This window comes from Octopus bimaculoides, chromosome 2, assembly GCF_001194135.2.
Source record: "Octopus bimaculoides isolate UCB-OBI-ISO-001 chromosome 2, ASM119413v2, whole genome shotgun sequence".
Taxonomy (NCBI): domain Eukaryota; kingdom Metazoa; phylum Mollusca; class Cephalopoda; order Octopoda; family Octopodidae; genus Octopus; species Octopus bimaculoides.
The window spans coordinates 50,403,607-50,419,425 of record NC_068982.1 but is presented as its reverse complement, the minus strand read 5'-3'; the positions used below and the strand labels follow the sequence as shown (position 1 = coordinate 50,419,425).

At 31.9% G+C, this 15,819-nt stretch overlaps 1 protein-coding gene across 1 annotated transcript in view; it reads right to left on the bottom strand.

Moving 5' to 3' along the window:
* Nucleotides 1-23: 23 nt before the first annotated feature.
* The window catches only part of LOC106870646 (uncharacterized), a 55,023-nt gene continuing 39,227 nt past the window's right edge, over nt 24-15,819 (bottom strand). The window contains exon 3 of the mRNA XM_014916789.2: nt 24-1,805. Within this exon, the coding sequence (XP_014772275.1) occupies nt 1,585-1,805 (221 nt within the window). The 3' untranslated portion in view covers nt 24-1,584. The remainder of the gene's footprint in view (nt 1,806-15,819) is intronic.

Below are 15,819 nucleotides of genomic sequence, written 5' to 3'. Positions count from 1 at the left end.
TATATATATATATATATATATATATATATACACACATACATATATGTGTGTGTGTGTGGAGAGAGAGGAAGAGAGAGGGTTGAGTACATGTGAAGAAAAATGTCATAGAACTTGCAAGAAAATTAACAAAAATTATGCAAAAGAAATGCTCAAGTTCTATAAAACCCTAAGACTTAAGATCAATCAAAGAAATACAATGAAGATTTACACAAACTTTCCAAGACAATTTTTATCCACAATCAGAGTATTGATAATTGTAATGATAATAAAAAATGGGATATAAACAACTTGAGAAAAAGAACATTCAACTAACACCATATTTTGGTGCAATATTAAGGCAAATATGTGAATGCATTAATATATTTGTTTTGTTGGCCACATATCTCACTCTATAAAAAATAGTCATAGTATACGATTTCCTACATTATAACATTTTAATATTCAAAATGCAAACACAAGCATACATAACATGTGTTGATGTAATTTACAAAGGTTTAGCAAAAATGGAAGTCCTTGATTCATAGACAGATGTAATAGAGCATTATTCATTGATTAAAATCATTGTTTCCCAACTAGGGTACTTAGGAGCCTTAGGGTTCCATGAGAGAATACTAGGGGTTCTGTGAGAAGTTTCTTGGGGTTCCATCAGAAATGGTGATAATAAATGGCTAATAGTAATCAAATATATTTCTGAATCATTTTTACATTTAATTTTACTTCTTGTTTGTAGTATTATTATATGGACATATAAGATTATTCCCTAAAACAGGAAAATTCTGGCAGCTGTGAGGTGTAAGGTAACTTGATGAGGAAAATAACCTCATAATAAGGAATTTTTAAGGGATTCTAACCAAGCATTTGATTAAAATGGAATTTCTAATATTTTTGTGACAACTGGTAGGTTTCACAGTGCAAAATCTATCAAAAACAGTTTTATAATTTGCTTAATCTCCTATGAAATTTTACTTTATGAAAGAGGAAAAAAAAAACATTAATAAAGATTAATACTAATCATATGTAGGGGTTCCCTCAGATAAAGAATGTATTTCAAGGGTTCCCGAGAGAAGGTTTGGGAAACACTGATCCAGATCATTGGAATTATTATGTCTCATACACACACACACAATATTCAGTCTTGCTCATGTATTAACATAGAAACTATGAAGTATTTTGGAAGGTTTCACTACCATCTTTGAAAGTAGCAAAACAGTCTACAAATTGACTTGATTAATTATCATTTAATATTTGATATGAACTGCTTCTCTGAAATGATTCTAATGAAGAAAGCAAAGTATAAAACATATGTATTGTTAAAGAAAAAGAAGACATATATAACAAACTATACAAAATATATATATATGAAATCTCTCTTAATGCTTTTTGCATTACATAGGTGTCTCTAAATCATTTATTGATGTTATTATATGCTCACACTTTATCTTTACATTTACAAAAAGAGACAATAGTATATCGGAAATTGATATACTAAAATACATTTTTACCTCTTCATTTATGGTAATATGAAATCAATAGAAGAGTTCAAATATGCACTGTTATAAAAAAAAGAAAAAATGTTCACAGACACTAATGTAAATTTGAAGTGAAAAGAATACAGGCAAGACTCAAAATCATTCCTGCAGATATATGGTACCATTTTGTTGAAAGTCTTTCTGTGGCATTACAGGCGTCACCAGAACAAGTGAATACGCAGGATCTGTACATACGCTCATGATCGGCATACCAAATGTCTTGACATTGTTCGCCCATATCACGGGAACTACAAAATCGATGAGTGCCAACCACACCTAGATAGGAAGAAGAATGAAAGGAAATATTATACTGGAGAGAAAACCAAAGATAAATAGATAAGCAGAAGAAAGAAAAAAATGAAATAATCTTCTATTTAAGATGTGAACGATACTAGCAAAACAAAATCACCAAACCCATGCTGGTATCATTAATTTGATTTCCTCAACATAATTTGGGACACTGCTTCACAAGAAAATATTTTTGATTAGAAAAATATAGGTGCAGAACACACACAAGGTTGAAAACAGATGGAAACCAGATATACCTAAGTATTTGTATAGGTGTGTGCATGTATTTGTGAAGAAGCGTATATGTGTGTGGCTGCATGTATAGCGATGTGTCATGGTATACACACATATACATATAAACATAGCACACACATTTCATATGTGTGTATATATATATTCCTACCAAATTATTGGATTCCAGTTTATAGTACAAACAGTAATTTGTTGTGCTAGTTCCATCAAATATTATTTTACTCATGTAAAAAACAACAACTTGGTATATGATAAATATCCTTCTTATACTGTACTTTTGGAATCCTGTAAAAAAAAAATCTCTAATGTACAGTGACAAAGTACACATTTAAGTATAGATTCTAATAACTAATTCTGTTTAAATAGAAAAGTTGTATGCCTGAAGACAAAAAAAGATGACTGTTCCTGATGCAAATGGACAAGAAATGCATGAGGTAAAAAAGAGACATGATGAAAATAAAATGAAGCTATAGCAGAGAAATGTCACTGAAGCAACATGGAAAAATAGTGAGGACAGGTCTGAAGGTGTCCAGGACCACAAATGAAGTGACAGGGGAATGACACATACGTGAGTGACATATATGGTGTGTTGGGCTCACACTATATAAGCCAGCATGAAAAATATGTTATAGTTATGATAATGATGTGAAGGAACATAGCCTAGTGATTAGGGTGTTGCATTCACAATTGTTAGCTCATGGTTTCAATCCCTGGATTGGGTAGTGTGTTGTGCTCTTGAAGAAAACACTTCATTTCACATTGCACCAGTCTACTTAGCTGTAAATGAATTCCAGCAATGATGGGGATATCGACTTTGTGGTGCATTGGTATCCCAACCAGAGGGGAATGTTGTAATCTCAGCCACTTATATGACAAAAAAAAACAGTTTAAGATCTTGGCCTTATGAGTCCTAGAGCTCATGAGAGACCTATGATAATTAATGGTGGTTGTGGCAGAGTGAAACAAAAGTAAATCTTATAAAAATGAAAAAGAAAGTGATAGGAAGTTGCACAATTGTATAATCTTTTAAATTCTAAATAACAAAATAAATGAAAGCCGAATGAAACTGTTTGGATCAGAAAAGAGTACATCTTCCAGAGATTTGCATGAAAAATTCTAGATGACATGTGAGCATCTAGTCATTGGAAGCAATAGTTTGCAAATGGGAACTAACTTGAACTGTGCTAACCTGTCCAACCCATGCCAGCATGGAAAGCTAATATAAAATGATGATGATGATTTTATGATCTGAGCTCTATAAATCTGTATAATCTTTCTTATATTACTTAATTCCTTATTATTGTCCTTTGATGCGAAAATCTAACCACTGTTGTTGATTTAAGGGTTTTTGAATGTCTTCTGCTGTGAGATATATATTTTATCTTTTAATTGTTTCAGTCATTAGACTGTAGCCATGCTGGGGTAGTGCCTTGAGGGATTTTACTCAAATGAATCAACTCTAGTACTTATTTTTTCTAGACCTGGTGCTTAATGTATTGATCGCTTTTGCTGAACTGCTAAGTTATGGGGGTCATAAACATACCAACACTGGTTGTCAAGCAATGATAAGGGAAAACACAGACACAAACACACATGACCAGCTTCTTTAAGTTTCTGCCTACCAAATCTGCTTCAATACGAAGAAATGTCCATTTCTCTACATATTTATTTAGCACCATGTGACCTCTAGTTCCTTGTCTCTACACTCAAACAATCTGACTGGTTATATTACTGTTAAGGTACAGCTGTCTTCTTATATTGAATTAATAATTATCTATATATAAATATGCTGTGGCCAAATGTGATGTGGTTAGTTGAAGCAAGAGGCAGAAAGAGAGAAGAGTGTTAGTGGTGAAAGTTAAGAGAAAGGGATCGTTATCATGTTATATGGTTAAATAGTTAACGAAAAAGAGAGGGAAAGAAATAGTTAAAAGGTGGGAAAGAATAGTTAAAAATGAGCACTATGTATTAAAAGGAATGCAAAGCAGTCACATGATTTTTAAATGTAGTATAATAGGATAGTGTGACAGGCAATAAAAATTTCGTTGTTGTTCTAAGTTTTATTGCAAGATGTTTCTTTATCATTTTACTGTCAAAGTATCTATCTATCCACAAAGATAGATACATTGATGGATAGAAGATAGATGAATGGATGGGCAAGCTAGGTAGATAATATAGATAGGCATTTAGGTAGTGATAGAAATACAGGCAGATAGAACATATAGTTTTTTTTTCCAAATAACCACACAAAATTTGCTAAAGCTTTACCATCGTACAATTGCAGAATAATAATAATATGGATAATGTTTTTGATTTTATTCCATAGTTAAGATTGCTTACTTCTTGATGATATAAAGTGAAAAATAATAAACAAGTCACAAAGTAGATGTAAGAACATAGCTTTTAGATACTACTAATGTGGACTTTTTACACCAGCTCAAGAATCAAAGGTTCCAGAAAAATATATTATTCCATCTTACAGTATTCAAAACAACTGTGGAATTTCCACAATTACTTTTAGGTTTTATTAATACAATTGATAGATATATATTTTAAAATTTGTCATAGCAACAGTTATGTCTGAAAAATATTAACATAATTAACTTAAATAATCAACTCTAAGCATACTACAGTCCTATAACTAACCCAGTAAACATAATAAATAAAAGAATAAAAATAGCAGAGTTGATCTTAAATTTTCTGGGTTTTTATATATATATGTATATATATATATTTTTTTTTTTTTTTCGGTACATTAACTAACTAATTGAAATATTTTATTTTCTCATTAGAGAAATATTTTTACATTAATTATATTAATATGTGATGGAAATGTATTTTCTTGATATTTTTTTTTATCTGTTTATTTACACGCAGTTACTCGTATATTCTTTATGTATTTTAAATCTCCTTTAATTATGAATATTCATATTTCAATTTAAAATTTGTGCAATGTATGATATGGTATGGTTTCTTGTTTTAATTTAAATTTTGTTGACATTTTTTTCAATGCTAATTCATTTATTTAAATAAAATACCCCCTAATTCAGCAGTTTTCAAACTGCCAAATACCAAGTCCCCTACCACCCAACGGTAATGCATTTTTGCCTCCCCAGCTCCAGTTAAGGAGAATACAAAATAGAATCTAAATCCCTATAAGTTTCTCCACAATGGTGCTGGACAAGTTTAACCCTTTAGCATTTAAACTGGTCATATTTGGCCCAAATATTCTCACACCTACCCTATGATGTCATTCTAAAAATAAAGAATCAAACCATTGGAATCTCAAAGCTACAAGATAATGCACAATGCATGATTAATTCAAAAACAATGTGAATAAATAAGCATTACATTTGACAGAATTTGAATGCTAAAGAGTTACAAAGGTCTTAATTTCATTTGTCATGGCAATTTGTCTACCCACTTTTCAATCCTCATCCCTAAGAAAAGTAGTGCTCTAATTAATAGTCTTCCTCACTGCTTTGGTAAAATTAAAAATTTTGAAAATAAATCTTTTTTTTATTTCTTTTTTTTTTTACAGTGTGTACTATTAGTGTTGAAACACATTCAATTCTTGCTGGCACTGTTGACTTTGCCTTTCATCTCTCTCTGAGATTCATAAAATAAGTACCAAAATAAGTATCAAATCAACTGGAGTTGATATGATTGAATGTTCCCTTGTATATTTATAGTCAAATGACTAAAGCCAGGAAAAGAACATGTTTACGTATGTATGTGTGATCTTTTACCAGTTTAAAGTTATTAGACAGCAATAAGGAAGAAGCACCGCCAATAAAGGTTTTAATCAATCATAGCAATGCCACTATTTATCTTACTTTTCTGCAGGCATGGCTGTGTAGTTAAGAAACTTGTTTTGCAACCATGTGGTTTCCTGTTCAGTTTCAGTGAATGGTGCCTTGTCTTCTACAATAGCAAATGGCAAACCAAAGCAATAAAAACATTTTGAACATCCTCCTGAAAATCTTTTATGCCAAAATGAATGAACATAAACATTTTTAGACTGATTTAAGACACTTCTTTTCCATTATTGGATTTATCTGATTCGATTGATGTGCAAATATAATGATAATGATAATAATAATAATAATAATAATAATAATAATAATAATAATAATAGTGATCCTTTCTACTGTGGGCATAGGGCCTGAAATTTTGGTGGAGGGGACTAGTTGATTACATCGACCTCGGTGTTTCACTGGTACTTAATTTATAGACCCCAAAAGGATAAAAGAGGCAAAGTCAACTTTGGTAGAATTTGAACTCAGAACATAATAATAATAATAACAATTATTATAACAGTGTTTGTTTTATATTAAGATTGAAAAAATTGACCATGTTTGTAAAGAATTTTGGGCCTGGGTTTGCATCCTTTAAGCAAATTTTGTTTCCACACTTATATGTGTGTGCTTCCCAACCACATAGTTTAAGGTTTAGTTTCTGACATCTAAGATGCATCATAGAGGAATTGAACTCTGATTCATGCGGTTGTGAAGCAAATTTTCTAAGCCATACAACAATGGCTGTACCTATATAAAGTTATTCATTTATTATAAATAAATATACGTAAATAAAAAAAAAAGTACTATTTTAGAAAACATCTTTCTGAAAGTGTAATTTTCTCCACAACAAATAACACCTGTATAAAATTATTTCTCCATAAAATATAATGTAACTTTTAACATAGAGAAAATAAAATGCTATAAAATTCAATGACAAAATTCATACAATAGATTAGAAAAATAGAGGAAGTAATAAAACTATCTATCTATCTATATTGTATATGTGTGTGTATATATACATACATCAATATAAAATAATATATATATATATATGTGTGTATATATATATATAAAATTATATAATATATAAATCATTCTTATATTACTAAGCAGATTTTGTAAGGCTTACTTTTAAAATCTGAAATCTGCCAAACCAAACTTGATACAGCACTTAGACACATGAATAGAAATGAATAGGTGAAAAAAAGGAAAAACATGAAAATGATTTTAAAATGAATATAAGTGTGAAACAGAGAAGGGGAAACGAGAGAGAGAAAGAGAGAGAGAGAGAGATCAACAATTCAGTAAATAAATGAATAAATAACTTGTCACTATAGCAACTTCACCATCTGATTTTCATCACTCTGAAAAACAATTTATTTTTCATTTTTCCCCCCCAATTCTCAGACAAAGTGTCTATTTTCAGCAATCTTCTATTTATTAATGCATTTCATTTTCCACCAGCTCACCAAACAATTTGCTAGCTAATTGTAGATAAGCACTCTTCAAGTAGTATATTGATGCATGAGGTCTATAAGCTGCATGCACCTATCTCCCATACATGTCTATTTGGATTTTTGTTTCAATTGTGCAGTTGATTGCATTCTGTCACTTTTGCCAATATATTATCATAGATAAAACTTATACACTTTACATATTCATTCAGAATATACATATAATTATTTTTAAAAAATCACTTTTCTGTCTTGAAAATACCAACATATACACATACATACTCCGAACTTTCCAAAACAGTAAGAATTTTAAAAGCAATAAGATTGATAAGGATTGAAACTTCATCATTGGTTAAAATAACCTTCTCTAATCTTTCAGACTTACCTTTTATAGTTTGATCAAATTACTTTGAATCTAAATTTCCTTTGACAATATCACATTTTCTAAAATTAAGTCAAGTCTTTCGTAGAGGTTACTAAATGTAGTAATTTGCATAAAAACTATACAGAGAAATAATTCTTTGAAATCATAACAACCAGCAGAAAACTGCCTGGAGGGTGAGATTTCTGCTAGTAGTAATGATAATAACAATAATAATAATGATCCTTTTCTACTATAGGCCTGATATGTTGGGCAGGGGGCTAAAGCTCCAGCTGGTACTTATTTGATCAACCATCAAAAGGATAAAAGGGAAAGTCAACTTCAGTGGAATTTGAACTCGGAACATAAAACTGGAAGAAATGCTGCAAAAAATTTTGTCCAGTGTTCTAACAATTCTGCCAGCTCACCGTCGTGATAATTCCTTCTACTAGAGGCACAAGTTCTGAAATTTTAGGGGAGGTGGAAAGTCGACTATATTGACCCTAAAATGATAAAAGGGAAAGTCAACTTCAGTGGAATTTGAATTCAGAATGTAAAGACAGAATAAATCCTGTTAGGCATTTTGTCAGGTATGGTAATGATTCTACCAGTTGCTGCCTTAATAATAATACCAATTTTTAGTGATACTTGTCCTACAGAGCATAACACACATGACTTACTGAGTAACAAGCAGAATTATAATATGATAACCCACACCCACAGCAACAAACACTAAAGACTCAAGGGCCAGAAACGAATTCCACATCTGCTTTGACTGTTGTAAGCCACATCTTCAACTGACCACCTCTCCACTTATGCAAGCTCAGGGGAGGATATGGTGCTATTGCCTTCTGAATGAGTTCACTATGGAGGTGCTGCAACATGCAAGCAGACCACCATAATCTCCTCACAAGAAGAGTTCATTCAAGAGGTGAGATACCATTCCTTTATAGTCAATTCCGAGAGAGTGAATAGAGGATATTGCATATTTCTGTCAGGTACTGCGAACTACAGTAGAAATTACAGAATACAGCACATTAACTCCTTTGATACCAACCTACCCAAAATCACTCCCAGTTCTATGATATATAATTTGCAGCTACGTGGTAAGAAGTTTACTTCTAAACAATATGGTTCTGGGTTCATTCCTACTGCATGGCACTTTGGGCAAGTGTCTTCTACTACAGTCTTGATCTGATCAAAGCCTTGTGAGTAACTTTGGTAGACAGAAACTGAAAGAAACTTGTATGTGTGTGTCCCATCATTGTCTGACAATCAGTGTTAGTATGTTTACATCCCTGTAGCTTAGTGTATCAAAAGAGACCAATAGAATAAGTATCAAGCTTAAAAGGAAAAAAAGTACTGGGTTCAATTTGTGACCAAAATTCTTGAAGGCATTGCTCCAGTATGACCTCAGTCTAATGACTGAAATAAGTAAAAGATGAAGATCAAAATTCCAAGTTAACCTATATTCCAAGTACCAGCTTAATAACAATTAAGTTATTTCACTAAATTCTTCAATAATTTCAAAATTTGTTGACGTAAAAGAAGTACGTTTCAAAAGAAATATAGTAACAAAGGCTTCAAGAAGTGGATCTTTTTAAAATTCCAACAGGTGTATAATCTTTTATGGGCATAATTTCATAATTTCTACATATTTTGCAATAACAAAATGGATAAGTATGAAGAAACATGACAACTTGAACCATCTTTTGGAAGGTGTGGATGTGTCAATTCTTTAAAGCAATTTATCCAAAATATATTTCATGAGATTATATTTGTATCAAATATCAATAAACTCAGGTAAGACCAGGTATGGTAGTTAGTAATATGTAATATAATTTTATGTTGAAAATATTACTACTTAATTCACTCTTCATATTCTGTTGATATTTATTAATATTTTTGAATGGTTGCATTTGAGAATTTAATATTCACGGTCAAATACAATTTAGTGTAGTAAATTAATTTGTGTCTATCTTTTTTTCAGATCAGTTTTTCTTTTTTTTTTTTGCAAATTAGTTGATCAGTTTTGTATTCTATATATTATATAAATATATTTGCACACAGAATTAAACTTAATTTCAATTACACAATTTTTATGATTCTCAAATACTTTCACAAAATTCATTTCTACACACAAAAGATAAGCATAAACAGTACATGGGATGCATACACACATAACAGGTTGGGGTGAGGGTATCTATATACTTAACTTCTAAGACTTTCTTAGCAAAAGATGGTGATGGAGAAGGTTTCCAGTGATTGGAAATAGATATGAAATATAAATAGAAAGTAACAGAAATTGATAAATAAAAAACAGGAGAAAAATGTGTGTGTGTATATGCAAGTGTGCATATGTGTGTGTGTGTAAGTGTATTAATATGTATACTTATATGTGCATATATATGTGTGTGTATGTATATATATATATATATATATATATATATATATATATATATATATATATATATATATATATATATATATATATATATGTATGTTTGTATACACACAAACACACGTGTGTGTTTGTGTGTGTGTGTGTGTGTGTGTGTGTGTGTGTGTGTGTGTGTATAAAATACTGTAAGATGATAGGACATCGTCAGGCCTAAACAAGCAAACTAAGTGTTAGGCTATTGTATCAACTGCAAGTTTTATTTAGGGTTCACACAGTGCCATGGAACATATCTCAAAGATGGTTCACATAGTATATCACAAATATTGTTATGACAAATATTTCCTATCCCCTTACCATTTTCCATAAATGTTGAGGGACAAGTTTGATTCTGTATGTATATGTATATTTACTCACACACACACACATCTGATAGACCTAACTCACCACAGCTGGCATTGAGGACACAAATGGAGATAAATAAAGAATCAGCAGGGAAGACTCCAGTCTGATCTGACAATAGCAAAGTTATCAAACAGTAACTGAGCATTTATAAGGCTAAAAGGAAGGCAGGAGGACAGGAGAAAAAAACACACTAAAATAACAAAAAAAAAAAAAAAAAAAAAAAAAAAAAAAAAAAAGAAAAAAAAAAAGAAAACAACCTTTCTTAACTTTCAGCAAAAATATTCTCAAGGTTCACACATAATAAACAGCTGCTTATTTGATGGAAACAAAATCAGCTTTAGCATTCACTGGTCTGGAAGCTAAATTCTTTAAGAACATTCTTGTTTTGGAGGTAAACTAAAAGGTCAATTTTCCAACCTGACACAAAAGAATAGATGTAAAGTACATGGAGACACCGAACTAGTTGAATGTTCAATACATTTGTTATAAGGGATTTGTGAAGAACACTATGCTTCAAGGGTTTTATCCTTAGAGAGACAAAGTATTGATACCAGAATTATGATAAAAAGATGTGGACAATATTTCATGCTAAGTACAGGACTGTTATTAATGGAAATGTAGTTGTTGTGATGGTTCCTAATAGAATTTCAATGTTGCAGCTAGAGCTGAAAGGGCAGAATGATTCCATGGTTCCAATGTGAGGTGACTTGAGAGATTTTAAACTTCTAAGAGAGAACATGGATGGTCAGGGAGAATATTTCATTCAGAATAAGCTCTATATCAAATTGTTGCTGCACTAAAACTTTATGAAGCTATCTATGTCGACATCAGTATCTAAGCCAGTGATTCTCAAATGAAAGCCCTGTGGATCACAATAGGCCTAGTAAAAATTGGGAGATTTGGGAGTTAAAAATATAACTGCTACACCTTGTCATGATCCTCGTATTTCACTCTATATACTAATATCAACAGCATATGTGTGTGTGTGTGTGTGTGTGTGTGTGTGTGTGTGTGTGTGTGTGTGTGTGTGTGTGTGTGTGTGTGTGTGTGTGTGTGTGTGTGTGTGTATATATCAAAATTCTAGGTAATAAACTTTAATATATATGGATATTAGTGTCAAAGTTCTTATTTAAATTTTGATATATAACCAAGGAGATCGATTCATAAGGAGTCTATTATAGACCTTTGTGGACAGATTTTTGCTATTTTGGTAACGATTGCATGTTTTGTCTTACCAATACATTTGGTAGATATCATTATATGAAAGTATACAATATTATAGATCTATTTCAATCAATCTTACCAACTGGTTTCATACTGGGTATTAAATGATTAGATATTAGATAATGGCATGGTTAAGCAACACCACGTTGTCTTCAGAGATAGTAGGCATGGAAAAAATATGTACTCTACGAACATATAATATTAAAATAATATAGTATTGTGTAATATCCAACAACTCAGACTTAAGATCAAGACAATCACACAGAAACACTAACAATTAGCAATTCTCATTGAAATATTTACTAACAACTAGAAAGCAGAATAATGCAACAATAGAAGTTTTTATGACTTTTCTGTAAATAAAGTACACATTATTAAAGTTAATCTTTGGTCCTTTAAGTTATTATGAGGAGTAATTTTTATTAAATTTATAGCTTATGCACCCTTGTCTTAGAGACAAATGTGCATTAGAGAATTTTTACATTAGAGAATTTTTACAAATATGCTCTTTTATCTGCATAGAAATAATTATTTTTGTCTAGTTGTTTCAAATGCACGATTATGTTTTTCATAATTTAGCTTCAATTAATAAACAATGCAAAGATAAAATACCATTTTTTTTTTTTTACAACTAATAACATCTATGAGAAAGCCAAAGATATAATGTTGAGTTCACAAGTAGGTCATGAGCAAAAAATTTTGAGAACCACAGCCTAGAATTTTTGTTGAGCAGAACAGTTTTTCCATCCTTGCAGAAGAACAAAACAAGTGTTGAAGAAAAATAGTTTATAAAACTTACAAGATGTTCTGAGGAATTTTAAGGCTTAGAATTGAATATCATTATTTCTTTCTCTAATCACAGTTCTTTGTATGAACATTTTTCTGAAGAATAATATTTACGGATTTTAGAATGTAATAGCTAGTAAACCAATTAATTTGATTAGAATCCAGAGAAACAAAATCAAATCTCTCTTTTGACTTAAGTCAAACCTTTTACAAAATGAAATGAATGCATGTACAAACCACACCAAAATAATCCAGATAATGATAATGGTTCCCAAGTGTCTCAAAAATAAATGTTTCATAGAATAACTGAGAAGATAGCAAACCTACATTTAAAAACAAAAATGTTAAGAAGAAGAAAAAAAATGAAAATAAATGGCTAACAAAATGAAAAAATTCATTGAGAAGCATCAGTTGTAGAAGAAATAATCTTATCTTGACTCAGATCAATGAAAAGAATATTAACTACATAGTACAGCCATTATATTTGGTATCCCAATCTATATAATCCCTTTCAGCTAGGAATTTGTTCAAAGCAATATTTTGACTTCTTTTTTCTTATCTCTTCCAAAAAATAATATTAAAAAAAAAAATATGATGTCTGAAAGTTTTCAACTAGCCATGCTCAACTTCATTGAAGCACCACAATTGTAAATTTGTCCTTAATTCTACATTACATGTTTGCTTTGATTTTCTTTCTGTCTTTGGTAATTTTTGCTATTTTTTTTTTCAGAACATGCATTACTTGTATATGTTTCAATTACCACAAGTCTGGCAGCATTTCAAGGAAGAGATAAATCAGATTTCTTTAATCTATAAGCCTTCTAGCTAGAATCCTACCCATTTCCAATTAATACTAAAAAGAAAAATAATTACATTTACATCACATCTTACTAAAACCAATTTGTTCAGCTTAGCTTTTGGGAGGGAGATGACATATAAATTTGCATCATTTCTAAAGATGGAATTTTATGAGATGATGTGAAGTAATGGTTAAAGTGTTAGATACTTGTTCTAGAGTTCATGGATTCAAAGTCCTGGTAAAAGGATTGTGTTCTTGCTTTGATCAACATACATATACTTTCTTTTAAATTGTGTTTAAAATACTTATCTTACCAAATCTAATTTCTAGAAAAAAAAAAGAGAGGTAAAAATTACATTCATTTACTTCATGATTGAGTTATTAGTGTTAAAAAAAAAATCTCAACAAATATTTATTGGTTCTTTAGAAAATCAAATAAAATGCCCAAATTTGCATAATAATTGAAATCAAAATAGTAGGTGCAAGGTAGCTGTGTGGTAAGAAACTTGCTTCCTAACCACATGGTTCCAAGTTCAGTCTCACTGTGTGGCATCTTGGACAAGTATTTTCTATAGTCCTGGACTGACCAAAAGCCTTGTAAGTGGATTTGGTAGATGGAAACCAAAAGAAGCCTGTTGTGTATGTATGTATATAAATATATATATACACATATGTGTGTGTCTGTCCCCCACCATCACCACCACTTGACAACTGGTGCTGCTGTGTTTACATCCCTGTAACTTAGCAGTTCAACGTAAGAGATTAATAGAATAGGTACCAGGCTTAAAAAAAAAGTAAGTGGTGGGGTCACTTTGACTAAAATTCTTCAAAGTGGTGCCTCAGTATGTCTGCTGCCAAAATGACAGGAACAAGTAAATGATAAAGTGAATTAAGAATTGGTAGTGATCAAAAAGAAGTTAGTATCACTGTGTGAATGATGACGATGATGATGAGGATATTGATGTTGATGATGATAAAGATGCAGCCAAATAAATAATTAATGGAGTTGAGAATAAAATGGAGAGAGAGAAATAGAGAGATATGGAAATGAAAAGTGTAATTCCATTTACATCCAGGATGTATTATTGGGATATAAATTGGCCATAGTCCCTGTAATGCATCCTATTTGTGAATGGTACTTTGTTTTATCAAGCCCAAAAGAATGAAAGACAAAGTGAACATTGGCTGGATTTGAACTCAGAACATCAAGAACTGTAAAATTGAATATTAAGTTTGGTGGGAGTGGGTAAGTTAATTACTTCAACCCCAGTGCTCAGCTAGTATTCATTTTATCAACCATGAAAGAATGAATGGTAAGGTTGACCATAGTGGAATTTGAACTCGGAATATGAAAGACAGACAAAATGCTAACAATTCTGCCAGCTCACCACCTGACACAACATTAAATATTGCAAACTATTTTAAGTAAATTAACCCTTTAAACCTTTAGCATTCAAATTACTGCCAAATGTAATGCTAATTAATTCACATTGTTTTGAATTAATCATGTATTATCTCATAGCTTCAAGATTTTCATGATGTTACTCTTTGTTTGTAGAATGACACTGTAGAGCAGGTGTGAGAAGCTGGATCTGGCTGGTTTGAACATACGTTGTTGTTGGCACTCCATCGCTTACGACGTCGAGGGTTCCAGTTGATCCCATCAACGGAACAACCTGCTCGTGAAATTAACGTGCAAGTGGCTGAGCACTCCACAGACACGTGTACCCTTAACATAGTTCTCGGGGATATTCAGCGTGACACAGTGTGACAAGGTTGACCCTTTGAATTACAGGCACAACAGAAACAGGAAGTAAGAGTGAGAAAGTTGAGGTGAAAGAGTACAGCAGGGTTCGCCACCATCCCCTGCCAGAGCCTCGTGGAGCTTTAGGTGTTTTCACTCAATAAACACTCACAACGTCCGGTCTGGGAATCGAAACCGCAATCCTATGACCGCGAGTCCGCTGCCCTAACCACTGGGCCATTGCGCCTCCACTGGTTTGAACATAAAACAAGTAGAATATTTGGGTCAGATGTGACCAGTTAACATGCTAAATGGTTATCTACAATCTATTATTAGTGTTGGACAGAGCACCATTGGTACCAAATACTTTAATGGTATGCAACTTAATTGAACCACACACCTTCAGAAAATGAAAGGCAATGCCAACAGCAGCTTCCCAAATAACATGGTTTTCACATTCTGTCCCACTGTGTGACACCCTGGGCAAGTGTCTTTTACTAGAGCCTTAGGCCAATCAAAGCTCTGTGAGTGTATTTAGTTGACAGAAACAGAAATAAGCCAAAAAGTTGACAGAAACTTGGGTGGTGAGCTGGCAGAAATGTTAGCACACCGGGCGAAATGCTTAGCAGTTCAAATTCCGCCGAGGTCGACTTTGCCTTTCATTCTTTTGGGGTCAATTAAATAAGTACCAGTTATGCACTGGGGTTGATATAATCGACTTAATCCGTTTGTCTGTCCTTGTTTATCCCCTCTGTGTGTAGCCCCTCGTGGGCAGTAAA